The sequence below is a fragment of the Garra rufa genome, chromosome 3 (genome assembly GCF_049309525.1).
Source record: "Garra rufa chromosome 3, GarRuf1.0, whole genome shotgun sequence".
NCBI classification, from domain to species: Eukaryota; Metazoa; Chordata; class Actinopteri; order Cypriniformes; family Cyprinidae; genus Garra; species Garra rufa.
This window is the reverse complement of record NC_133363.1, coordinates 46,467,732-46,494,573: the sequence shown is the minus strand read 5'-3', so window position 1 is coordinate 46,494,573 and position 26,842 is coordinate 46,467,732. Positions and strand designations below refer to the sequence as shown.

The following is a 26,842-nucleotide window of genomic DNA, read 5'->3' as shown; positions in this document are numbered from 1 at the left end:
ACGACTGTTTTGTACACTGTAATGGATTATAAGATAACTAACAAACTGGTAAGATTTTAAAACCTTTTTGTCTTAAATCAATATCTTTTATCGCCATAAATATTTTATGTGGTGAAATTTTGTGTATTAAGTGCTATGACTGCACCGTCTCCCTTAAATGTCCGTCTATTTTGAACTTGACGCTTCCTTGTAACGACTTTCTTTACAGAAGCTTTGCGTTCAAATATTTCAACTCAGATCAATGTTTTAGTGTTATTATTTACTTTTGGGGCAAGAAGCCGTGTAATAAGCGGGATAATGTACATCTAGCAAGTTGTTTTCGCAAAATAAAGCCCTTCATTCTGCAATAACAACCGGCTGAATGTACATTATCCATTACTTAACTGCAGTATGCTATCAACGGCTAAGCTTCCATTACTAGGTATAAAATGACGGTTTGGAATTAGCAGCGGAGGCGTTGGATGAGCTGCGTAAGAAATCCTACTTACAATAACATTTTAAGGATAAAAACCGTACGAATGCCTTGAAATATTATCAGGTCCGTTGATCAGTTCTTCAAAAACAATGCACACCCAAGGCATCACCACCTCCAGTGAGCATTATTTTTTAAGAATTCAACGGTCCGTCTTAAATTACTCCTGATAGTTAATAAGTGTTTAATGTGATCAAGCACGTGCCTTAAAGGAGTAGTTCACTTTCAGAACAAAAAGTTACAGATAATGTACTCACCCCTTTGTCATTCAAGATGTTCATGTCTTTCTTTCTCCAGCTGTAAAGAAATTGTTTTTTGAAGAAAACATTTCAGGATTTCTCTTCATATAATGGACATCTGTGGTGCCCCGAGTTTGAACTTCCAAAATGCTGTTTGAATGCAGCTTCAAAGGGCTCTAAACTAGAGATGTTCCGATACCCTTTTTTCCTTCCCGATACCGATTCCGATACCTGGGCTCGGGGTATCGGCCGATACCAAGTACTAATCCGATACCTGGGTGTGTAATTGTATATACAGCTGTAGATAATACTAATAAATTATTTTATTGTGTGCTTCAGACTTATTCCTTAATAAAACAAATATACAGTGATATATACAGTGAACTAGAGTATTTTTGTTATATGACATACATTGAACTTTTATTATATGACATATACAGTGAACTAGAGTATTTCTATTATATGGCATACATTTGACAGTAATATTTTTTCATATAGTTAGTATTACTAATCTGGTTTTCTGACGTACATCAGCCCTGTTTATAACAGAGAATTTTGGCCAGAATTTGAAAGATTCTCACTAGATCTCGCAGCAACCTTATTCATTGTGCGGCATTTTCAAATGCTCCTCACTGCATCTCGCAGCAGTAACAGTGTTGCAAAATCAACGTTGGCTCCCGAATAAAGCTGTTCGGGGTTTGTGCAAGTTTGTTTGCATTGCAGTCCAAGCTGGTACACGGTCAGCGCTGAGCAGCTCAAACGTGTCGTGTTAGTTTCACTTTCGTTTCGCGTGCCATTTTATGTTTCTCATCTGAGACAGAAATGGCAGAGCTTATGAGTTGAACAACGCGGTGGTCGCGCCAGTGTGACCGCTCACGAAAATTAGTAACACTGGCAGAAAAATTGGTCACAGTCTGGAGCCCTTTAATATTACCGCAAGTGTCCCGCGCGCTTCAGTACAAGGAGTAAACAAACCACGCGCCTGTACAATTCATTAACACAGAACCACGCATTAATTCATATTTAAACAGTCGGTTTTTGGCTTAATATTAGTCCATATCACGATTTGATTTAAGTGTAATGAACTACCTTTGATTAATGCATCAAACTTTGACAAATTCCGTGACGTTCCGCGTTAAACTGTAAGTTCCATTTTGACTGGATTCCGCGATTCCTTCTGTGTTTTCCGCATCGCAGAAATCATAAAGCCCTACATATGAGACATGCCGCCGTTTTAGCGGACAAACTGCTAGCACATTTGTATTTCTTCTTCGCTGCTTTAAACAGTGGTTGCTTGTGGCAACACTGTTTGCATTCTGAGCCGCGAAGAAGAACTGGCTTCTGATTTGCTGGCGGGAATAACATATCTTAAGAAAATGGTATCGGATCGGTACGTGGGTTCAAGTACTCGCCGATTCCGATGCTAGATTTTTTTGTGGTATCGGCGGCATTTCCGATACTAGTATCGGAATCGGAACAACCCTACTCTAAACGATCCCAGCTGAGAAAGAAGGGTCTTATCTAGTGAAACGATCGGTTATTTCCTAAAAACATTTACAATTTATATACTTTTTAATCTCTACAAAGAGTACACACAGAGCTAGACAGGACGAGCATTTGAGGTTAAAAAGTATATAAATTGTAATTTTTTTTTTTTAGAAAATAACCAATCGTTTTGCTATATAAGACCCTTCTTTCCTCGACTGTGATTTAAACTGCATTTTGGACGTTCAAACTCGGGGGCACCATAGAGGTCCATTATATGGAGAGAAATCCTGAAATGTTTTCCTCAAAAAAACATAATTTCCTTACGACTGAAGAAATAAAGACATGAACATCTTGGATGACAAGGGGGTGAGTACATTATCTGTAAATTTTTGTTCTGAAAGTGAACTGCTCCTTTAAGTTTTTTGATGTGCGCATATTACATCTTCTAATTTACTCCGGGTTCTATCTATCTATCATGGTTGTTAAAGTTGATACCTTTGCTACTGTAGGCCTATCCTTAGATTTAAAAATTACATCAGCTAAACTATAATGACTATAATGGATAAATTCGGAGTTTCAATTTCTTAATCATAAGCAACAAATGGCAAGTAAAAAGTAGCCCTAGACACATTTTACTATACGCATACAGTATGAAAAGCTGACATATTATAGTTTTTATAAAATTCTGGCTGGATTTTTTTCTGGCCTAAAAGGCTATTATAAACACACATTTGACTTTATAATTGAATACATTGCACTGTATGCTAGTATTGAAAAGGACTGTTATGTGTTGTCATGTGTTACGCAACAGCTGTGTTCCTTCAGTCAGCCATTATATCCAAATCATGAGAGTGTTTCACAGTGTTTCAGTTTCCTGGTTTGAAGTGCTCAAGTGAGTTAAATATGAGGGGAGGAAGTATCCACCAGTTTGTATAATATACCTGTATTGTAAAATGACGTTAGAACTAGAAATGTGAAATGATTCAAAGAAAATGAGTCTTTATCTTTATAAGTGTTACATGATCTCTCTCACAGTGGACTTTGATCCGTGATTATGGTTTTCAGAATGTGTTTTAATATCTGTACCATGTACTCGGGAAGGTAAACTGTTACACAAACTGAGATGTGTTAGAAGCTGCTCCAGCACAAGACTGGGATTATTTTTCTTGTGTTTGGACTCTGGCATCATTTTGAGAAATGACTGGAATAAGCTACACATCTTTATTCATTCTGATCTTGAGTCTTTCTCTCATTTCAGGTAGGGTGAAAAATATACATAAAATGAAAAAAAAAAAAAAAAAGTTAAATGAATTTGCCATGTTATATTTTTTTCTACTGGGCCATAAATTGACCGAGCACATATTAACATGTAAAAAAAATATTGAATACTAAGTGTATCCTACATTTCATGATGTAGCATTAGGACACTGTGTGAGTTTACGTTAAAAGACTAGTAATGTTTGGTGCTGAATGTTTTGTAAATCAAATTTGTTGATGAACATGAAGCAGTAAACATTCTATAAAATATATTTTGATTAAAAATATAATGCTGGTTACAACCAACTCAAAGGAACAAATATTTTGTTGCTGTAATACTTTGATTCCTCCAGAAGCATCTGTGTAAGATTACATGGACTTGAAAGTGTGTTTAGAAAATACAGTATATCTGTCAAAAACAAGTGTGTATATATACATACTCTCAATAAAATGTAAAATGGCAAAATGGCGAGTTGAGAATTTATGTTGCCAGTTCAGACCTCATATCCCGTTTCTTTATCCACCATAGATTCTACTTCAACCTCAACTGTCCCAGCTACAACAGATATTTTCTCTACAAATACACAAGGTAATTGTTTTTCAAATCACAACCAACTAAAACTGAATTTCATCTAAGAATTTGTTTTATAAGAATAGGACATTTTTTTCTTATTACATTTTAATACACACACACACACACACACACACACACACACACACACACACACACACACACACACATTATATAAAGATGCAACTAACAATTACTTGTATAATCAAGTGACCATTTGATAATTTCAATTAATTCAGTTAATCAGATATGCAAAGCAAAATGAAATGAAGGCTATAAAACAAATAGCCAATGAATGTAAATTACATTTTGTGGAAAATGGCTGTATGTGTATGCATACATAATTTATATGTATATAAGTTCTGTGTGTCAAGTTTAGGGAAGTTCAACGTTTCAAGTTAACCACCTGTTTTGTGTGTCCATATTTGTTTATATAAATATATTAGATTAGAAGTAATTTTTAGAAGTAATAAAAATCATGTCGCTCCTGTGCTTTGGAGCGGGTTGTAGTCTAGTATGCTTGATCTGTGTGAAATCATATGTGCTAGAAATATATTTTTTCACTACTGTCTGTTTTCAGCATACAGACCCAAATACTAAATAGAAATTCACTGTTTAATTTTTTATTATTGATTATTAACAATTTTAGACTGACTTCATGTTTGCTTCATAACCAGACAGCATCTTTACACAGAATTTCCAGGTCTGGAAAAGTATGGAAAAACGAAAGCAAAGTATGGAAAAACAATGTGCATTTCCAGACTTTTGCCTCATTTACTTTTTAATTTATAATAGAAAATTAAGAATTTAATGAAAATACATTTATTATACAAGAAATGTGTTTTCATTGCTGCTTTGTAGTGATTCTTTAGTGATTGTCAAACACGACTGAGTGAATTCAAGGTGCACTTTTTCATTATGCAAAATGCAGGTTCTGCACCGTCAATGCACCGTATTACAGAGACTCAAGGATATTTGCAAAAATAAAATATACAGACTTTTAGGTGCACATGAGAAACCAGTAAACTGCACACTGAGCCACATATTGTGCCATCAGCCCATTTTGTGGTGTGGTGCAGCCAAAGAGTATGCGTTAAAGAGACCTAAGGCCTTAAAATAAGATGTACGGCCCTAATGAAACCCAAATTTTGAGCACTTGTGTTTTTTATATATCTGTCCATGTCCACAAATAGGACAGTGCATGCAGGGTACTATGGAATCAGCCCATTTCGTGTCATGGTTTCTCCGCTGCCAGAGAGGATGTTATATTGGACATTAGGGATTACAGTTTTTTACAGACGCTAGGACACATTTCTCAATACTTAGGTCACTTTTGCAAAACTCTTCACACAGTGAGCACAACAGAAGTCTATGTGGGCTAAACTGAGGATCAATTAGCATTGTTTTGGCACAAAATGCATTCAATGACTACATCTCTCAAATTTCATGAATTCTTTTCTCACTCAAACACAACAACTGCCAAAAATCTTTTACGTACAGGACATTTTGCACGTGCTAACATACTGTTTTCAAAACTGTTAAACTTATGTTCAAAACAATAACATAATGCAAAACTGAATAAGACAGCAAAATTCAACAGCAATATTTTATTGAAACATATTTCAAATCTAAAAATGCAATAGATTAGCATTACTATTGTATCTGTATCAGTGGATGGTGTGTATACAAATTCTTGTATTTTGTAATTACTTAAAAAAATAAATAAAAATAAATAAAAAATAAAAATAAATAAACAACATAAAATATTGACAAATTCATGTGTGATTCATTCCAGTAACATATATTGCAGTTATAAACAATATATACTGCAATTATAAACAAAGATGTGTCCTTGTTTTACACAAGAAAACACTGTGTAATGCTACATGTTGTTAGTGTTTTTAGGTCGTTGTTTTGTGGGTGACAAAGTGTGTTTGTCGGCTGTCGACCTTCGCTAGTGTTCTGGAAGAATGAGTTTATTTGAGACCTGAATAAAGTGTTTTGGTAGTTGTAGTGCATTTTGAATGTGAAATGAACTGCTTTGCCAAGCTGAAAGTCGGTTAGGAGAATTGTGTGAAGAGTTTTGCAAAAGTGACCTAAGTACTGAGAAATGTGTCCTAGCGTCTGTAAAAAACTGTAATATTAGAGGTACTACCACAAGGAAAGCCAAATCTCTATTAATTCATGTGCAACCATGCTTTCATTTTATTCATAGTAAGTTGATGCCCAAAAGAAAAAGTTTATTTTAATGTTTAAGTTAATTGTAATGCGTAAGCATGTAAAAAATCCCCATGCACATGTGAATAGTTTCTTAAAAGCACAAAAAATTTACTTGTGTGCATAGAAATGTCTGTGTTTGTTTTTATTAGTATTATTGTTTGTTTTAGGAAAATTAATGAGAATATAAAAACATTTACAGATGACTGTACTGTATACCAAATATAAAGCTGAAAATCCTGCCATATGAACCATTTATGTAACATATGGTCTGAAAATCTACTGAGAGGTTTGGAATTTTGAGTCTGGAAAAGGATGGATTTTTCTAAATGGAAAATATGTAAGAATCCTGTCCATTATTTCAGATATCAGATCCCCAGAACAACAATAGTTTATTAATGATTTTAGGCATAGTCATTGCAGACCTATACATCCACTTGTACTAGATCATTTCATTTTTATTTTAATGTATACCATGGCTTGTCAGAGAACCGGTTACGAATTTGCAAGAACCAGGTACTCTATAAGACACATACATTTCGATTCCGCTTAATGATTCCTGCGTTCCCAATTTAATGTCATTTTATTTTATTTATTTATTTATTTTTATTGACCATGAGGAAACATAGATAGACAACAACATCTTGACATAATGACTTGTACACAAGCTGAGACCAGTCATATCTGAAGCGGGTTCCCTGCCTGTGTCCGTTCTCGAACCATACCGAGCATTTTACCTGCAGAAAAATTAGTTAGAGGCCGGAATTTACTTATTTCACATCTTACCACCAGTATGCACAAAATCACATTAGTATATCCTTGTAAACACATCCATACGTACTGTTAACGTAAACAGATGAGAAACAGATGAGCGCGTGTGTAACAGTATTTTTAGATCTGTGTGCCTTCTGTGTGAAGAGACAACAGCCTAACAACATGCTTCCTGTTAATGTTAATCAAAGAACAAAAGAAAAACATATTATGTAACTTTAATGAGGATTAATCTAATCTATATTTTATGAAAAGAAAACCATGCAGTGTTTCTAAACTTGTGGTTTCAATTTCTGTACCTGAAATTTCATCAGCTGTATTTATTTACGCTGTTGCTAATTGTTTGTTCCTACCTTGTTACTGACTGTTTATTTAACAATTTAATTTCTAAAATTTACATTATCTAGTTGTTTTTGTTATGGTATTTTTGTTAAAACCATTGGCACACATTTCTCTTGTAGGACAAGTGTTTTGTAGGCTGCTGACTTTTGCTCATGTTATTCAGCTGCAAAAGAATGCTTTGTTAAAAGACTAAATGATCTAATCGTTTCGATTGAATCGAAACTAGGAATCATTAAGAATCTGAATCTGTAAGCAGAATTGTCAAATTCAAAAGAACAGACTTCTGTTCTTTTTTTCTCCTTCCTCTTCTCACCTTTGGAGTTATTTTTCCTCTCGCAGTAGTTAGGCCTACTTTTGTCTTCCAGGAATATTTCAGGATTCAGTAGATTCCTAAATTGTAATCTGTTAAAATATTCAAATGTTCCAATAGAGGCTATAGCCACAAAAATAAAAATATACACATTAACATGATTTAGTGTGATAAAAATCTTGCTAACTATTTTGTGTAAAGTCATGTACATTTTTACTGCTTTGTTGTGACAACATAACACAATGTAAAGAAGAATTGGTACTTTTATATAATTGTACATTTCCAAATTCTGTATTGAATTTTCTTTAAAAATAGGCCCCTTTCACTTTAACTGTAAGTGTGTTACAGTAATCTCCATTTCTGCTTGGTTTGTAAGAGACAGTGTGCAAGCAAGCAAACACACACACACACACACACACACACACACACACACACACACACACACACACACACAGACAGTGATGTCAGATAGAAGGAGATCGCCTACAGAACATAATGGGACTACAGAGACTTCTGGTATAACTTAAGGTATAACTTCTACAACAGTTCACACAACAGAAACAACAGACATTTCTACCACTTTTACAGATAATTTACTTATTAGGCCTGTTTCACACATAACAGGCAGCATGTAAGTGGCAATTGCAAGAGCAGTCTGCACAAAACGAGATCCAAACCCAAAATTGTAAAATAATTCAGATTTACTGAACTAAAAGTGCTGATTATTTTCTTAGTTTTATTATTTTATTTATTATTTTCTTAGATTAGTTTCCTTATAAAATCTTATACTGCAACCTTTTGTGCTGAAACAAGTATATAATATTTTAAACAAATGCTCCACTGAGTACAGCGAAAATACGCTCATTGCTATACCACTAACAAGGACTGTTTCTATTTCCACAACAGAACTCACTACAGTTTCAGCTACTGTTTCCGATCCCACTGCAACTACATTTGGCTCCACAGCAGAAACTACTGTAACAACAGATGATAGTACAACAGGAATTTCTGCTTCAACAGCTGCAGCTCTCACTTTAACTTCACCTGGCTCCACTGATTCATCAGATAGTTCAACAACTATAGATGGCACATCAGCCAGTGAATCTCCAAATACAGCAGAAACTACTGTAACAACAGATGATAGTACAACAGGAATTTCTGCTTCAACAGCTGCAGCTCTCACTTTAACTACACCTGGCTCCACTGATTCATCAGATAGTTCAACAACTATAGATGGCACATCAGCCAGTGAATCTCCAAATACAGCAGAAACTACTGTAACAACAGATGATAGTACAACAGGTATTTCTGGTTCAACTTCAGGAGATTCCACTGCAACTACACCTGGCTTCACTGGTTCAGCAGGTATTTCAACAACTATTGATTTCACCGCAACCAGTGAATCTCCAAATACAGCAGGGACTACTGTAACTCCAGCTGATAGTACAACAGGGATTTCTGGTTCAACTTCAGGAGATTCCACTGCAACTACACCTGGCTTCACTGGTTCAGCAGGTATTTCAACAACTATTGATTTCACCGCAACCAGTGAATCTCCAAATACAGCAGGGACTACTGTAACTCCAGCTGATAGTACAACAGGGATTTCTGGTTCAACTTCAGGAGATTCCACTGCAACTACACCTGGCTTCACTGGTTCAGCAGGTATTTCAACAACTATTGATTTCACCGCAACCAGTGAATCTCCAAATACAGCAGGAACTACTGTAACTCCAGCTGATAGTACAACAGGGATTTCTGGTTCAACTTCTGGAGATTCCACTGCAACTACACCTGGCTTCACTGGTTCAGCAGGTATTTCAACAACTATTGATTTCACCGCAACCAGTGAATCTCCAAATACAGCAGGGACTACTGTAACTCCAGCTGATAGTACAACAGGGATTTCTGGTTCAACTTCAGGAGATTCCACTGCAACTACACCTGGCTTCACTGGTTCAGCAGGTATTTCAACAACTATTGATTTCACCGCAACCAGTGAATCTCCAAATACTGCAGGAACTACTGTAACTCCAGCTGATAGTACAACAGGGATTTCTGGTTCAACTTCAGGAGATTCCACTGCAACTACACCTGGCTTCACTGGTTCAGCAGGTATTTCAACAACTATTGATTTCACCGCAACCAGTGAATCTCCAAATACAGCAGGAACTACTGTAACTCCAGCTGATAGTACAACAGGGATTTCTGGTTCAACTTCTGGAGATTCCACTGCAACTACACCTGGCTTCACTGGTTCAGCAGGTATTTCAACAACTATTGATTTCACCGCAACCAGTGAATCTCCAAATACAGCAGGGACTACTGTAACTCCAGCTGATAGTACAACAGGGATTTCTGGTTCAACTTCAGGAGATTCCACTGCAACTACACCTGGCTTCACTGGTTCAGCAGGTATTTCAACAACTATTGATTTCACCGCAACCAGTGAATCTCCAAATACTGCAGGAACTACTGTAACTCCAGCTGATAGTACAACAGGGATTTCTGGTTCAACTTCAGGAGATTCCACTGCAACTACACCTGGCTTCACTGGTTCAGCAGGTATTTCAACAACTATTGATTTCACCGCAACCAGTGAATCTCCAAATACAGCAGGGACTACTGTAACTCCAGCTGATAGTACAACAGGGATTTCTGGTTCAACTTCAGGAGATTCCACTGCAACTACACCTGGCTTCACTGGTTCAGCAGGTATTTCAACAACTATTGATATCACCGCAACCAGTGAATCTCCAAATACTGCAGGAACTACTGTAACTCCAGCTGATAGTACAACAGGGATTTCTGGTTCAACTTCAGGAGATTCCACTGCAACTACACCTGGCTTCACTGGTTCAGCAGGTATTTCAACAACTACTGATGTCACAACAACCAGTGAATCTCCAAATACAGCAGGAACTACTGTAACTCCAGCTGATAGTACAACAGGGATTTCTGATGTAACTACTCTAAATCCTACCTCAACTACAGCTGATTCCACAACAAAAACTGTTATAACAACAACAACATCGACTCAGTCATCGATCAAAACCACAACTGCCGTTCCATGTGCCAATGGTGGGACTCCACTAAACAACCAGGGTTGTTTATGTCCACCAGGTTTTACAGGGAGACTCTGCAATACTGTTGAACCTCAATTAGTACCAGGTTTGTCTATTAAATAGGTTTTGGTAATGAAAATTAAATTATTTAATGATTAACATTTTTTTTTTTAATTCCACATCACAAATGTGAGTGGGCTTGACATGACAGTTTCTCAGGATTCATTTTCCTACAATATCATTTTTATGCTCACCACAATTAAAGTTGATGCAGTTGTATTTTTTAGTAAGATTTTTCTCATTAATTACAATTTTGTGCATTCAAATCTGCATGACAGTGTGGTTTAATAATGGCATAGCTCCATATTTTGTAAATGCAACAGAAACCTTCATCAAACAATCATCTAGACTACATGAGATGTACATTTTAGTTTTAATTAACTGTTACATTTTAAATAATTATACACTTCCTTATACATTTCTTTCAAAAATGTTTTCTGAAAGTTGTATACTTATTTGTCTTTTAAATGTTCCTATATTTTTTATTTTAGATAACATTGAAAGGGCAGTCAATGTTACAATGGAAGTAAATGAACGGTTTACAAATGAACATTCAAACCAATCATCGGCTGTATATAAAAACTTTGCTGAGAGATTCAATAGATCAGTAAGTATTGTGGTTTAGATGGCTTGCTTACCTAAATATTATTATCCAGATACTTTGGGAGTGGTAGTTGCAGACATAAGTTTTGAAAAGCTCTTGTTTTTAAAAATTTGTTTGCAGATGCCTTTTTGTTTGATAAATTGTTACCTACCCTTTTTCAAAGTGACTTAGTTGTTCAAGACTTTCACAAACAATATTCTGGACAGTGGAGGTCATCATTGTTTGGCTTAAAATATTAAAGATATATTTTATTCAATTTTAGGTGATATCCACTTATGAAAAAAAATTAAAAGGGTTTTTGCGTGTGGACAAGATAATTCTAAGGTAATTCCTCTACTTTGACAGCACAAGCTATTTTGTAATTATATTTATGTCCCTATAATGACTATAATCTTTTTTTTTTCATGTCAAAGTCCTGGTGGACCAGTAAAAACACGTAGTCAAAGAAGAGAAAGAAGCTTGACTTTGAAGGAAACTACAAGGTACGAAACAGTACAAAATACAATAAACTAAACAAATAACAAATAATTTTAAATAAACAAATCAATCAAAAAATAGTATTATACCCACAATCCAAGAGAACCAAAAATTTACAACTTGAACTCATGAACTGCCTCTGATTTTTATTTTGTACTGTACGCTGAGGTCCACTTATAATGTTTTATTTTTTTACATCCTCCAAATTAGTTACTGTGCTCCCCTTCCCCTCCTCTACCTTCCTTGCTGAACATGATCGTTTCGAAAGCAAAAGTGAAACTGAAAAAAAAACTGCAAATGCAAAAAAGAATTGCACGCTCAGGGAGCGTCAGCAGCTGCACAGGATCGTGTTTCCTAACGTTGGGATTAGATGAAAGGACAGGCAAATACTATTTTCTCCACAACTTGGCACTGCACAGTGTCTTGTTCTCTTCAGAGCCATCTTTATAGTTTGGTTTTTGCATAGACCTGCGCGTTCACCTCTCTCGTAAACGCTATAATAGAAAAAGTAAATTAACCAATTTTGTTTAAATGAAGGATTGCAGAAATGAGTGCACCCTAGATTTAATTCAGCAAATGTATAAATTTACTTAGTATGTCCTCCAGAACTCCTGTATACTGCTCTGACATCATCTTGGCACTGAGTGTACAAGGTTATGACAAACTGTCACATCTGACCTGTTTAATTCCTGAAAGATGAGCTAAATGCCCTGGTCTTTAATAGGGAGTTTTGCTCAGCTCATCTCTATCCCCCACAGGTGTTTAAAAGTGTTAATATTGGGTGAAATACATGTCCACTGAAGGATTTTTACCTTGGGAGAATGAAAATCCAGATTGTCATGTTGAAAAAAAGCCCAACAATGCAGGGAATGAGGAGAGGGTGGCATCTTTGGTTTCAGTTTTTATTTTCATTTGAAAATGTAAAAATGTATACCTTTTATATTTTTGCCCCCCTCCCTTTCTTTTTTGAAGTGACTCTAGTCTGAAAGTTGAGCATGATGTCCTTCTCGACGTTAAAAATGACGGTACCATGAGCGCTACTTATGAAGCTCTGGTTGAGAACGTGCAGACCATCATTGTTGAAATAAAAAACAGTCCAGGTAGGTCATCATATGCATTTTCCATGTGGTCTAAATGGTTATTGAATGCTTTATTAATCTATGTTTGTTTATCTTTTTTTCAATTCTAGAGACAGAATTTGTTATTAATGAAGTCAATGCATCAAGGACTGCTTTAAATCGTAAGTTTTCAGTTAACTTACTGTGCTAGGAGAAGACGAGTATTAAGTTATTCTATATATTAATTAGTTGTCTCATTTTATTGAATGATGTACTCTACACCAAATATGTTCTTACTTTTTAAAAAAAGAGTGAACTGCTGAAATAACTGAAATGAGTTTTAATGTGTCATGTTGGATGTTGAATGTATACTTAAACATGCTGAATAATATTTTTTTGCATATGTCATTGGCCTGTTTTGGAGGGTATCACAGAAGAGACTATTGCTAGAAATACAGTAGATTTGTAAGAAAGTATGTTTGGATTATATAAAAATGCAGAAAAGCGTTGCTGTTGTGCAGTGAGACCAAAATATGGCTTCTCAGCGAAAATGCACAACAATATGTGAAGTGAGAATTTGATGCTGCCCACACCTTAAAAACAACATATTTACATCAAATTACAATGTTGGCTGCATGGTGTTGTGGGGTTGCTTTTATTCTTAAAAAAGAAGAAATAATAGATGTTAAAAATACAGGGAAATCTTAGAGGAGATGTTTCAACAGCTGAATGTTCCAATTAACAATTTTTTTTTTTTTTTTTAAATCGAGGTATTGTTTAAGTGTCTGAATGCTTTTATTTATTCATTTTATTTTATTTATTGTGACTGTTACATTTTTTATTTTCACAGTCGATGGGGCGTGTGATAGGACTTTGGCAAATCTTTCTGACACATACCAAAAATTTTATAAAGCAGTTGAGTCGGATGACGGAGTGATATGTGTGACTCAATGCGATGCAGCTCATGAAGATCAGATCATTTGTAAGAATGAGGGCACCTGTGAAGTTTCTGATAAGGGCCCATCCTGCTAGTATGTACTTATTTTACTTTTATACTGTTTACATTTATTAGACTTAACTGAAAAAGTGAGGTACATCTTTCTTTAAGGGAGTATGGTGGTTAAAGATTTGGGCTGGAAACTGAAAAATTTTAGGTTTGCCCCAATCATTAGTGTAGTTAGTTTAAATAAAAGCATCTCCTAAATATTTAGTTTGAGTATAGAAGTATGAACGTGTACATATGTATGCTTTTATCACTGTGTAAGCCATATCAAAATTCGAATCATTCTAACAGGATGAAACATTTCACTTCCTAAGAACGGGAATGATTTAAATGAATCAAAAGCAAAAGCTGCACAAAAATATGTTTTTTTTTTCTTTTGGAAAATTTAAAAGAACTTACTTTTTTTTTGCTGCAGTTGCCGGCATACAGATGAAGTCTGGTACTTGGGAGATCGTTGCAGTTTACAGGTGCACAGAACTGGATTTTATGCTGGATTGGGAACAGTGGCAGCAGTAGCAGTAATAGTTGTAGCACTTCTGACAGCTTATCTCATAATGAACAAACGAACAGTAAAGAGGTATGTAATTTCATACACTTTATTAAACTTCTTCAGTTCAGTAATGTGTTTGGGATGTCTGGTGTCTTGCGGTCTTGAGGTCATGCCAAGGCGTGTTGATCATCAGTTAGTGGACAGATGGCCTGCATAATGTCTTGATAAACTTCATGTAAAATTGTAGAAATTCATGTTTCTGTTGATGATAGCAAGCTATTCAGAGCCTGTGAACACAAAATCATTATGTTCTGATGGATTTGCACACAACCCTAACAGTAGATTTGTGTGGCAAATGCTCTGAAATAAACCAATTAGCCACTCCCAAGACCAGAAAAGCAGTTTGCTTGGAGCAGTTTGATGTCAATTTGATACCTTTCTAATACTATTTGTGCATTTAGCTGCACCACTGAAATATATGAAGGGTATACCATCCTGTGTGATTAAAACAGCCCCCTCTCCTAAAAATCTGTGGAAAATCTCTTATTAACATGACTATTGTGTATCTAATGTGATATGTGTATCGGGAAAAGAGGGTGTTTTCATAAATAAATGTATTTTTATGCCTTTCTGTCCATAATTTTATTTCTGTCTCACAGGAATAAGGACATTAAGCAAGATCTAGTGAAAGAATGGTTAGAGGATGACTTTGAATGGCCACCACAAAAGAAAACATCACAAACAGGTACCAAAATACATTATCTGCATTATTCAGCAATTATTAAATGTAGGTTGTACCTGAATATTTGAACCATTTGCCAAATGGATATTTGTTTTGTTCACAATTTTCTAACAATACTGTTATATCAGTAAATTAGTTAGATAAATTAAAAACTAAAAGGAAAGCTGAATATTAAGCTGCCCCTGTGTGTAGCTTCATGACTTTAGGAAAGAGAGGCAGAAAAGTGTATTGTAAGATCCCTTATCATATCATCATGATCTAAACATTATGTGAGGCACATTTCAGCATGGATTATTTTGTGAACCTGTTGTGATGTAATATAAACTATTCTAAGAGGCCAAGAAAGAAGGATGTGGCAGACAAGATAGTCAACAGTATTTGACAAGATAGTCTTCATGTAAAGATGCATAGTCCATGTTAAAGGAGAAGTTCACTTCCAGAATAAAAAAATCCTGATAATTTACTCACCCCAATGTCATCTAACATGTTAATGTTTTCTTTCTTCAGTCACAAAGAAATTAGGGTTTTTGAGGAAACCATTCCAGGATTTTTCTCCATATAGTTGACTTCAATGGGAGCCAAAGGGTTAAAGGTCCAAACTGCAGTTTCAGCGAAGCTTCAAAGGGCTCTACATTATCCCAGTTGAGGAATAAGGGTCTTATCTAATGAAACTATCGGTTACTTTCTTTAAAAAAATAATATTTATACACTTTTTCAGCTAGCATTAGCTCTGCAATGCCAACCCAGTGTTTACAAAGCAAACATGCAAAGAAAGTCAAATGCCCTTTACAAAAAAAGGTAAAACAACAATGTTGGAAGATTTTGAAGTTGGAGTAGAAAATAAAATGGTGTTTGATGACCAGGAACTTCATGTCAGACAAAGAATGTTTTACAGACTTAAAATTACGAAAAATTGGGGATGTCTCTAATGGCACTTGTTGTTCAATAATTCTAGTGCGTATAAAAGTTTATAAATATTATTTTTTTAAGGAAATTACAGATCGTTTCACTAGCTATGACTCTTATTCCTCAGCTGGGATCGTGTGAAGCTGCACTGAAACTGCAGTTTTGGACCTTCAAGTCCACTATATGGAGAAAATGAAATGTTTTCCTCAGAAGCCTTAATTTCTTTGCAATTGAAGAAAGAAAAGCATGAACATCTTGGAATAATCAGGAAATTTTAATTCTGAAACTTCTAAAACTTATCCTTTGAGGATCTAAGCATATTCAGGAGTTTCTAGTCTAGACTGAGCAAGCAGCAAATGTATATATTTTTATTTAGATTTTCAGTGCAATGAGAGCATTGTATTCTTTTTTTTTCCTCATGGAACATTCATTTTCTAGATGAACAAGTTTCCAGTTAATCAACATAACTTTTTTTTGTATTTCCAGCTGACAGATATGATAATCCAGTATACTCACCAGGAGGCATGCATAAGCAGAACAGTTTTGAAAGGTCTTACACCCCAAATTTTTCACCTGAACCTGATATTCATCTTCGCTATCTTCAGAGGGATCAGCCTGTAAGTACTAAGCGGATACACATTTCTACACTTAGTTGTCTTACTTACAAATAGTCAATACACACAAACCTAAGCTACTACACCCAGTGGCGGAGCTACAATTTTTTACATGGGGTGGCCAGGGGGTGGCCACTGCTATTTCAGGGGGTCCACACACGGACACGCACTGTACTCATAAAGTTGAAATAATAAATTAAGGAATTCTAAAGTTTCATTTGCAAAAACTATGCTGAGTTCATTTACAAAAAACAACCAAACAAAAATATTGCAATTAGACATAGCAGACATCAAACAGACCTGGATTGGAAAAGAAAAACAAAAACACAGTTTTAGTCATCAGTTACAAACTTATCCTAGGTATGTTTAAAACAACATAATTCTGCGGTTCTGATGAGAACTGACAAAACGTTTCACGAATTCATCCATGTTGAGGGAGCGTGTCATCCTTGACTCAACACTGAGAATCCCTTGGTGACTTAACCTGTCATCAGACATTGTTGTCCTAAGGTGGGTTTTAATAAGTTTTAACGTAGAGAAAATTTTACAAAGTCGAAATAACATTGTTAAATTAAATATAATAACTTACATACAGGGCATGAAATTAACTTTTTTTACTTGGTAGCACTGGTGCTCCCAACTTCAAAAAGTTAGGAGCACCATAAAAAAATTTAGGAGCACCCAATTTCTTTTTTAGTAATGCACTGTTATTGATTCGTCATGGTTCTTCATTTTGATTGCCAATGTTTTACATGCAAATGGGCTGATTCTGAAAGCCTTTTTTATATATTTATTTTACGCCTTAAGCAAGGGACAAGAATGAATGAAAATATGAGTACATGAACAAGATGTTTATTTTCTCTATTATAGGTACAGTCATTTAAATTAGAGGCAAACACTGCATTTTTTAACAACCTACATAAATAACAATATGTGACCCTGGACCACAAAAACAAGTCGCTGGGGTATATTTGTAGCAATAGCCAAAAATACATTGTATGGGTCAAAATTATTGATTTTTCTTTTATGTCAAAAATCATTAGGATATTAAGTAAAGAGCATGTTCCATGAAGATTTTTTGTAAAATTCCTACTATAAACCTATCAAAATGCAATTTTTGATTAGTAATATGCATTGTTAAGAACTTAATTTGGACAACTTTAAAGGTGATTTTCTCAGTATTTTGAATTTTTTGCACCCTCAGATTCCAGATTTTCAAATAGATGTATCTCGGCCAAATATTGTCCTATCCTAACAAACCATATATCAATAGAAAGCTTATTTATTGAGCTTTCATATGATGTATATATCTCAGTTTTGTAAAATTTTACCATATGACTGGTTTTGTGGTCCATGGTCACATATATATTATAAATATTACAAAAAATAAACGACACAGTTTCGTTCTTAGTCGTGTAGACAATATGCAATGCAGCCATAATCAAAGTGGGCTACCCTTTCAATATTCAAAGTGCAAATAGAGACCGAATCTTTCAAGCATTATACAGAGCTACAACTACACAACTTATTATAGCCCACATACTAATATTTAATAACAGCTTTGATATTTTATGTAGCCTAATTTTCGCGGACTGAGGAGTCGCTCTCTAACTGTGGGGTATTAAAATTGCTTTTGAATGCGTGTGCGAGTTTTACTTTTGGTTTCGTTTTAACAATCAAGCGAAACTCGGCGGTGCTGAGCGTGCATTCTACAAGAGATTTCTTTAACAAAACCTTTTGAAAGTGGGAGGACACAAACAGGATTTTGAAAAACGTGTCCCCAGTGAAAATTACGCCTCTGCCTGAGTGCAACTCTGCCGCTGAGTTATCATCAAAATGCTCCCAAATATAATTTGAGGTCGCACAGATTAAATTTTGGGAGCATATGCGACAAAAACAGTCGAAATTTCCAGCCCTGTACATACATGGTATGTGCATGTAATACTAGCACAGATGAAGTATAGCGTTAACTGTCTAAATTGCGAATTGATCTCTCTAATCTCATTAAGTTAACTGATGTTGTTGGCGCCTCGTTCACTTAAACAGCAGATAATAAACGTTACTCGGCAAACAAACCTTATAATAAACTATAGCTAAAACGTATTTCAAATATTATGTTTTATTATTCGTTTTACCTTGAAACCATGTTCATGTCTTTGGCTCGTCTTGATTTGAAAATGGCTTAAGCAGCGTTGCCGGCAAAATTCTAAAACTTCTTTAGACAAATGAGATGTCAATGAGCATCAGCTACTGCCAGCAGCAAATAAAATTTTGGGGTGGCACCCGGGACACCCCTCTGGCTCCGCCACTGACTACACCCACCAACAGGGTTCCACTATAATTATCTTTCTTGAACTATCTTACCTGGCTAATAATGATAAGATAGATACATTTTAATTTCTGACCTACACACAATTGACCCTTCGTAGGAAGTTTGAATGACAGGCGATCTGACCAATCATAAAGCAGAATCTGCCATTTTTGTACCAGACAGGAGAGTAGATTAAAGTCTGTGGACTCAAACTTGAAAAATGGTGTGTATTGACACCTTTCCATGATTGAAACAAGATATCTTCTTTATTTCATGCTATAACTAGTAAAGCAGAAAAGATGATCGGTTCACGTGCCGCTTGAACTGAGATACTGCAGTGATCTGTCACGACACATTAAAGAGCCACAAAACGATACTGTTTGAATTCCTAATTCCTTATTCCTTGTTTTGCTCTTAACAGATGAGATTGGAGCGACCTCAGATCCGTTCATCTTTTGATACTTAATTCTAAGTGTGTGGAAAAAGTATTACAGCTTTGTATGACATACTGAATGTAAAAATATGCAGTCTTGATTTATCAAAACTAAATCAGTTGCTAGAGCATTTTATTTATACCATACAATTTAGCAATTATGCATATTTTCTGTACCTCAGATGTGTGATCATCCAATCATATTGTATTTGATTACATGATGAAGAGAAGCCGTAAAACTAAAGAAATGCCCTGCTTATCTTCACGTTATTAAAATAATCAATGTATTAAATTAGATATCATGTAGTTATCTTTTTTATAGGTTTCACTTTGTTATTGCACCTTCGGTATCATTTCTTCTTATTTGTTTATTCCTAATGACTTTGCATTGATATAAACTGGTTTGTAAATTACATATTAACCACAAATTATTTATTATCATTATACTCTACACAGTTTGTAAATTGACACTTGCTTATGTTAAAATAAATTATATTCTCACGTTCTTTTGTCTTTTCCTTCTGTAAAAGCAATTAAATACATGATATTCTTGCGCTATCGTGTATTACGCTATAAGAAAACATCAAACATCATGAGCTCACAGAGAGGGATAGAGTATCTTCACAATCAGCATTCCTAATTACTTTTATGCTACTTAGATTGGTACTTTTTTATGTTTTTCTATTCACCAAAACACAACAAAAGCAGTTAATGGGGCTTCCTTACTGTATATTTTAGCCCTCGATGTATTCCATTCAGATCACATTCAGTCACATTATTTTCTACATCGAGCATGTTAAACGTTAAAGAAAAGTTTAATCATTTTGGCAATACTGAGCATTTATAGTCATTTTGAAAGAAAGAACAGACAGATCTAATCTAAGAAAACTGGTAACACTTTACAATACAGTTCCTTAGTTAACATGAACTAAGAATGAACAATACTTCTACAGCATTTACAAATGCATTACTAAAATCACAGGTTGTGTTTAATAATGCACTGAATTAATGTGAACAAACAATGAATGACTGTTTGTATTAACTAACAATAACTAGCAAAGATAAATAATGTAATAAATGCATTGTTCATTGATGTTAGTTAATAAATTAACTGTTTTGTAATTTTTGTATATAGAGCATGCTGATTAATACATCTTTTTAAGATAAGTCTTCTTTCAAACTGTGATCATAAATCATAACATTGTACATAAAGTACCTGTTATTGGATAGATACTTGTGTATTTTATTTTATAGCCTAGTGTTTCACAAAGTGAGATCCTTTATCTCAGATCTTATCATCAGTCGCATGTAAAACAGTGTGAAGGACGGTGAGTCATACAGGTCACGTTGGGTGGGGAGCCACGCATCCAGCAGATAAGCAGGAAAGAAAAACTCATAAACAGCTGCTCTATAATCAGTTTTGAGAAATGTTGCAACCGGTAGAATCACGTCAGTTTATGCACCTAGACCTCTGTGGTGAAATGAGACACATGGGTCGTTGTGTAAAAATACTACTTACTTGTGAAATGTTCCTCACTCTACAAGGTTATGCTTTATTAGGGGTAAACCCTTCTGTTTGTGTACTGTTTAGTTTAGAATTATTTTTCTGTACGGTTTAGAAACTTGGTTTAATATTTAATCTCACATTTATTTTTTTTAATGTCTTGGTTTTTACACAACAAACCTATTTGAACAAAATCATCATTTTGAAATATGAACATTTGAACACACATTTTCCAAACAACTGAAAGAAACATCATCTCAACCTGTAGCAAAGTGAAACATAAGACCCACTCAGAACGTAATTAGGCTGAACCTCTTCAGAATTCAACTGAGACTGGCTAAGCGTATCATTTCTCAGAATCCAGGGATGGTCTTTTCAGCAAGGTTACTGGAACTAACAAAGGATTGAGAGGACAGGTGGCAGCTGTAGTCCAGTCTTTTTTGTCCTTTGCTAGATCTGTGACAGATGACTCACTGGAGGGCTCTTTAGTGGATCCCGTAGTAGTGCAAAGTTTCTGTGTTAATGCAGTTGAATCGGCTACATTGGCCTGCAGGACGTCCCTGTCAGTGTTTGAGGAGGAAGCTGGCATTTTCGCAGGTTTCGAGAGCTGGGAGTGTATCTGGAGGAAGTGATGTTGAAGTTCCTTACAGTCTAGTAATGGGAGCTCCTCAGGCAAACACATCAGAATATCCAACAGCACTGCGCTCTCTGAGGATGGAATGTGGAAAATATAAGAAAAAAGTAAAAAAAAATATAATATAAAAATATAGAGAGCTGTTCACATACACTAACAGTCAAAAGTTTTTGAACAGTAAGATTTTACGTATAAGTCTCTTGGTCAAGCCTGTGTTTATTTGATCCAAAATACAGCAAAAGCAGTAATATTGTGAAATATTTAACTATTTAGAATTTCTATTTGAATATATTTTAAAATGTAATTTATTCCTGTGATCAAAGCTAAACTTTCAGCATCATTACTGCAATCTTCAGTGTCACATGATCCTTCAGAAGTCATTCTAATATGCTGATTTGCTGTTCAAGAAACATTTTTATTATTATTATCATCAATATTTAAAACAGTTGAGTACATTTTTTCAGGATTATTTGATGAATAAAAAGATTTAAAGATCAGCATTTATCTGAAATAAAAAGCTTTTGTAACATTATACACTATACCAAAGAACTTATAGAAATGAATACTTTTATTTAGCAAGGATGCTTTAAATTGATCAAAAGTGATGATAAAGACATTGATAATGTTAAAAAAAGATTTCTATTTCAGATAAATGCTGTTCCTCTGAACTTTCTATTCATCAAAGAAACCTGAAAGAATTCAACTTGGTTGTTTACAACATAATAATGTTTTTGAGCAGCAAATCAGAATATTAGAATGATTTCTAAAGGATCACATAACTGGAGTAATGACGCTAAAAATTCAGCTTTGCAATCACAGGAATAAATTACATTTTAAAATATATTCAAATAAAAAGTAGTTATTTTAAATGGTAAAAATATTTCAAATTTATAGTGTTTTTGCTGTACTTTGGATCAAATAAATGCAGGCTTTGTGAGCAAAAGAGACATTTTTAAAAAACATAAAAAATCTTTTGACTGGTAGTCTATCCAAAAAGGGATAGTTTACCCAAAATAGTTCACACCTCTTTGATTTACAGACAAAATATCTTTGTGTTCCACAGAAGAAAGAACATCATACGACCTGATGGCAAGTAAATCAATTGTCATTTTTGGGTGAACTATGCGTTTAAGTTCATCTAACGTTCACATCCTTAAAACAATGTGTAAAATGGTCATGAACAGTGTCATTTATTTTAACATTAATTATTATAACAGAATATTATAAGCAAAATGTATAATTTAACAATACATACCCATTGAAGTAAGTGCTGAATTGCAGGTTTTAGAGTCAACGTCACTTAAATATTGATATATCTTGTCAAAATTCACAACACACTTCAGCATTCTTGGCTCTTTGCATAGGTAATCATGATCTAACAGTTCAGAGTGAGCATGATTGTGCTTATTTGGGGAAACTGACAGTGACTCTGGAGCAGTGGAAATGGGACTGGACACTGTTGGTTCTACTTCTGACTGCAGTTGGCTTGGGCTTCTTGTCATCTGTGAAGATCTTGGTGTGGCTGTTTCAGGCACTAGAGGGGAACTGCTTGGTGCATTCTTGAATTGGCTAAGACGATCAACAGCATTAGAACTAGAGTCAGGCTGAACTGAGGGAGTAGAAACGCTTGCGTTTGGGGTCACGTCTGAGGTGGAAGGCCGAGAGGGAGTTTTAGGAGACTGAACAGCGTGAAGACTGGAGAAAGCAGATGTTTGGATGATAGGGTGTGGAGGTTCAGAGTGCAACAGTCCACAGGGCTCAATGGCAGCAATCACAAGCATCTGATGACAAAGCAAACAACATTTTATCTGCTATAAGAGTCATTAAGATGATAAAGGCAATAAAAGAGGTAAAATACTTTACACTGTAACTAACAAGTGTTACGTAGTTTGTTCTTTAGATGTGCTATAAATAGCAGTCGTAAACAAGGATCGTATAAAAATGACAAAACCAGTTGTTGAAGTTACATATGTTGTAAGAATAAGCACCGATGGAATATGTATCACTGCAGTTTTAAGTTATTATAGGTAAATACAACCTCATTATCAAATACAAAGATTATCCATCACAATTTCCCCACTTTTTAGCATCTTCAGTCAAACTTATAACAAACTAGTTTGAAATTTCTCCTACAAGCCGTTTGTAGACTTAGGCTGAGAAAATATTGATGTGAACCTGTACAATTCTTGTTGTGGTGTTTGGTGTAATTTCTCAAATGTCTCATACAAACCTGGGAAAAGGCAGAAGAAATTGTCTTCTCGTGGGATCTGGAGATTTTCTGTACCAGCTCTCCCCACAATTCAATGGGAACTTTAGTTTTGCGTTCCTCTCTCCTCTGACTCTGGACCTGTTGATTAACTTTTTGTAGCACACGTGACTTCAAGGTCATTATCAGGTCTTCAATCTGAAACCAAATCGTACAAACAATTGCACTACAGTGTACTCGTGCAGATATTTTTATTTTGGCGTCGATGAGTTTACCTCTTTGAGAGAACGTTGGGGAACTTTCTTTTGGATCTCAGTCAGATCTAATTCAGATTCAAAATTTTGCTGCTGTTTCAAAGCTTGCAAAACACTCTGAAGATCTTTGCGATTCCATCCTTTGCAGAGGGATCTGGCATTCACTGGCTGCTCTTCCTCAGTGCTCTTAAGAGCAAAGCGTGACGGTTCAGTCCGCCGACGAAATGGAGGTTTCATGGTTGTATGTACCTCAAAATGGCCTGTTAGATGAAAAAGAAAATGTCCACATTTAACAACTACCCCCAAAGCTTAAAAGTGGCTTTAAAAAAAAAAGATCACACTTTCCTTTGATCAGAACTTAAAAAGGAAATGTTCAACTTTAACTAGAAAAGTTTTTTTTTTTTTTTTTAGAGATCATAGTGATGGAAATGTACTACTTCTATTAATGTTTTGATCAGGTGACTTATAGGGATATCAAGATAATCTAATTTGATAAGGAGGACGTATTTGGGCAACTAACATAGAACAGTTGTCGTTTATGAACATCAAAACGGTTAACTTACACACAAAAAAAAACTAAATATTTTCACTCACTCAAAAAGGCATTGATAGCTTCCACAACGGATGACAGATACGTACAAAGTAAGCTGTAGAACAACAGCAATTATTTACTTTATACACACAGCTTCATAAAGCAGGACTGCACGGCAGTCATTAAATAAAAGTATTTATGACAAAATAACGTTAAATGGTAATTCACAGTATAAACTTCCGTAATACAAGGCTGGTCACAACACGCTTGCAGTACCCGTATCTTACTACGAGTCACCAAAAGGTTCAAAAACCACAAGACTGAAATGCGTTTGCTCAATTCTGATTGCTACGGTCACCTTAGGTTTATGTTTTATTCAAGATATAGATTGGACATATAATGAATAAAATATATATTGAAAGAGTAAGCGTTCGTTAAGAGCACTCACTTTCATTTAGAGTTATACTTACAGTTTGCACTTTTGTCGTTTGTGAAACGCACCACTAGAGACCGCTCAAACCTTTCACACGAAAGTTATTTCTTACTTGCTTGCAAGTGGCTTTAATTTACTATGACGCGTTGTAAATTCGTCTGTTGCCCCTGTTTGAAGTGACATTGAACTGCCAAAAATACTTGGACCCTACAATCAGCCTGTTTTATTTTTTATTGTTTTTCGTATGCAGTAAAATTATTTTTTTCAGTTGAGATCTAACAACTCTGATCCGACATTTTGTCAATTCGGGAAAGCACTTCCCGCCTCTGTTGGAACATCCACATGTAGACATTCAGACCTTTGTAATTTTTTATTAGAGTTGTAAATGGTATATGAAAACGTACACTCTCCTGCTAACTATTAGACCTTGTCATCATCACATTCAAAAGTATTGGCAGCGGTGGGATTCGAACCCACGCCCCCGAAGAGACTGGAGCCTTAATCCAGCGCCTTAGACCGCTCGGCCACGCTACCTATAGAACGATCCTAAAGAGCTATGATTTAAAAAAACTACTTCAACGTTCTGCAAGAGTCTCCAAGTGTTTTGCCACTGCATATCTAGTGTCGAAGTGTTGGCTTTTTTTTATTTTTTAATAAAAGTTAACTTATTCCCCCAGTTGTCACTTTTCAGAATGAATTTAGTCACAGCGTGTTTCCCCAGTTTTTGTGAAAGCCAAAACGAGAGGTCACTTGCAGATGGTCCCTTTACTTTATTAAATGAACCAAAAATACAATTCAGTTAAAGTGTACTAACCAGTGGTTAGGGGTAAAGCATTAAAAGTAACGCAAGTTACGTAATCAGATTACTTTTTCATATAACTAGTAAACTAACGCAGTACTTTTTAAATGTACAAGAAAATATCTCACTTATATAGATACTACCAGAGCCATAGAGAAAGAATATTGTCTATGGCTCTGGTTACTACTAATGTAGTTACGCACTAATATAGTTACTTATTCAGAACACCAGTTTTGTTTTCCCATGTATTGATTCAAAAGTCTCCTGTCCCCATGTTGAGAGAAATTGGAAGTACATGTGTAAATATGATGTTACTGTAGTTCTAGCCTAAATGTGAACATGCCATTAATCATCTCACTTGCAAACAACGTGATTGTAAGACCATATCAATATTGCACCATTCATGCTGAATTTGTAATAATAACATTTTTTATAATACATATTACATACACTATACATATTTAGCATGAATTCACTATTCTTAATATGGTCTGCAGTATCCGTAATCTTAATCCTTTAGATTAACATGCAAACGAATCCAATTTAAGCATCATAATCCAAAATAAAGGTAGACTGATTTAATATAAACATACTACTAAGGAAGATAAATGGAATGCAAAAGATACTGCAAAGATGTTTAGGGGTTGTTTTGAAAATATGATCAATTCTGTGGTGATTATGACCTCTGCTGGTGATCGGGTGACATGATTTTTGTGGTTGTGTATGCTATGGTGCTCTTAGAACAAGGTTAAATTTTCAACTGTGGTTGTCTATGCCAAGACTGAGAGATGTGTGCCTTGACATACTTTATTATTTCATAAAATATATAAAAAAAATTTTTATAAAATGAGCATATACGAACATTTTCTCATATATACTTTGAGATATAGTTGTTAGAATATTTGAATATTTTAGAGAGAAAACTACTGTATTACCTGAAAGCAGTTTTTGCATCAAAATGCATTTTGAATCTTCAGTGAAGCCATTCTAGTCAGGTTTCGTAGAACCAGTCCCCACATTCCTTATAACTATAAGAAACTCAATTTTCAT

General features: G+C 35.0%; 2 protein-coding genes and 1 non-coding gene across 3 annotated transcripts; 1 reads left to right on the top strand and 2 right to left on the bottom strand.

Moving 5' to 3' along the window:
- The first annotated feature begins 3,290 nt into the window (after nucleotides 1-3,290).
- LOC141331253 (uncharacterized) lies at nucleotides 3,291-19,935 on the top strand. Its single transcript, XM_073836244.1, has 13 exons — nucleotides 3,291-3,457; nucleotides 3,986-4,045; nucleotides 8,574-10,838; nucleotides 11,284-11,399; nucleotides 11,659-11,720; nucleotides 11,810-11,878; nucleotides 12,846-12,973; nucleotides 13,063-13,113; nucleotides 13,782-13,962; nucleotides 14,350-14,511; nucleotides 15,084-15,169; nucleotides 16,559-16,689; nucleotides 19,419-19,935. The coding sequence occupies exons 1-13, from the start codon at nucleotides 3,397-3,399 to the stop codon at nucleotides 19,461-19,463; spliced, it is 3,417 nt and encodes a 1,138-aa protein (XP_073692345.1). The 5' UTR covers nucleotides 3,291-3,396; the 3' UTR covers nucleotides 19,464-19,935.
- Nucleotides 19,936-20,037: 102 nt separating this feature from the next.
- On the bottom strand, nucleotides 20,038-24,824 carry LOC141331254 (snRNA-activating protein complex subunit 2-like). Its single transcript, XM_073836245.1, has 5 exons — nucleotides 24,623-24,824; nucleotides 24,050-24,288; nucleotides 23,799-23,972; nucleotides 22,824-23,349; nucleotides 20,038-21,642 (listed from the first exon to the last, which is right to left on the bottom strand). The coding sequence occupies exons 2-5, from the start codon at nucleotides 24,263-24,265 to the stop codon at nucleotides 21,281-21,283; spliced, it is 1,278 nt and encodes a 425-aa protein (XP_073692346.1). The 5' UTR covers nucleotides 24,266-24,288; nucleotides 24,623-24,824; the 3' UTR covers nucleotides 20,038-21,280.
- Nucleotides 24,825-25,445: 621 nt separating this feature from the next.
- trnal-aag (transfer RNA leucine (anticodon AAG)) lies at nucleotides 25,446-25,527 on the bottom strand. Its single transcript has one exon. It is a non-coding gene; the product is annotated as a tRNA-Leu (tRNA).
- Between the last annotated feature and the right edge of the window lie 1,315 nt (nucleotides 25,528-26,842).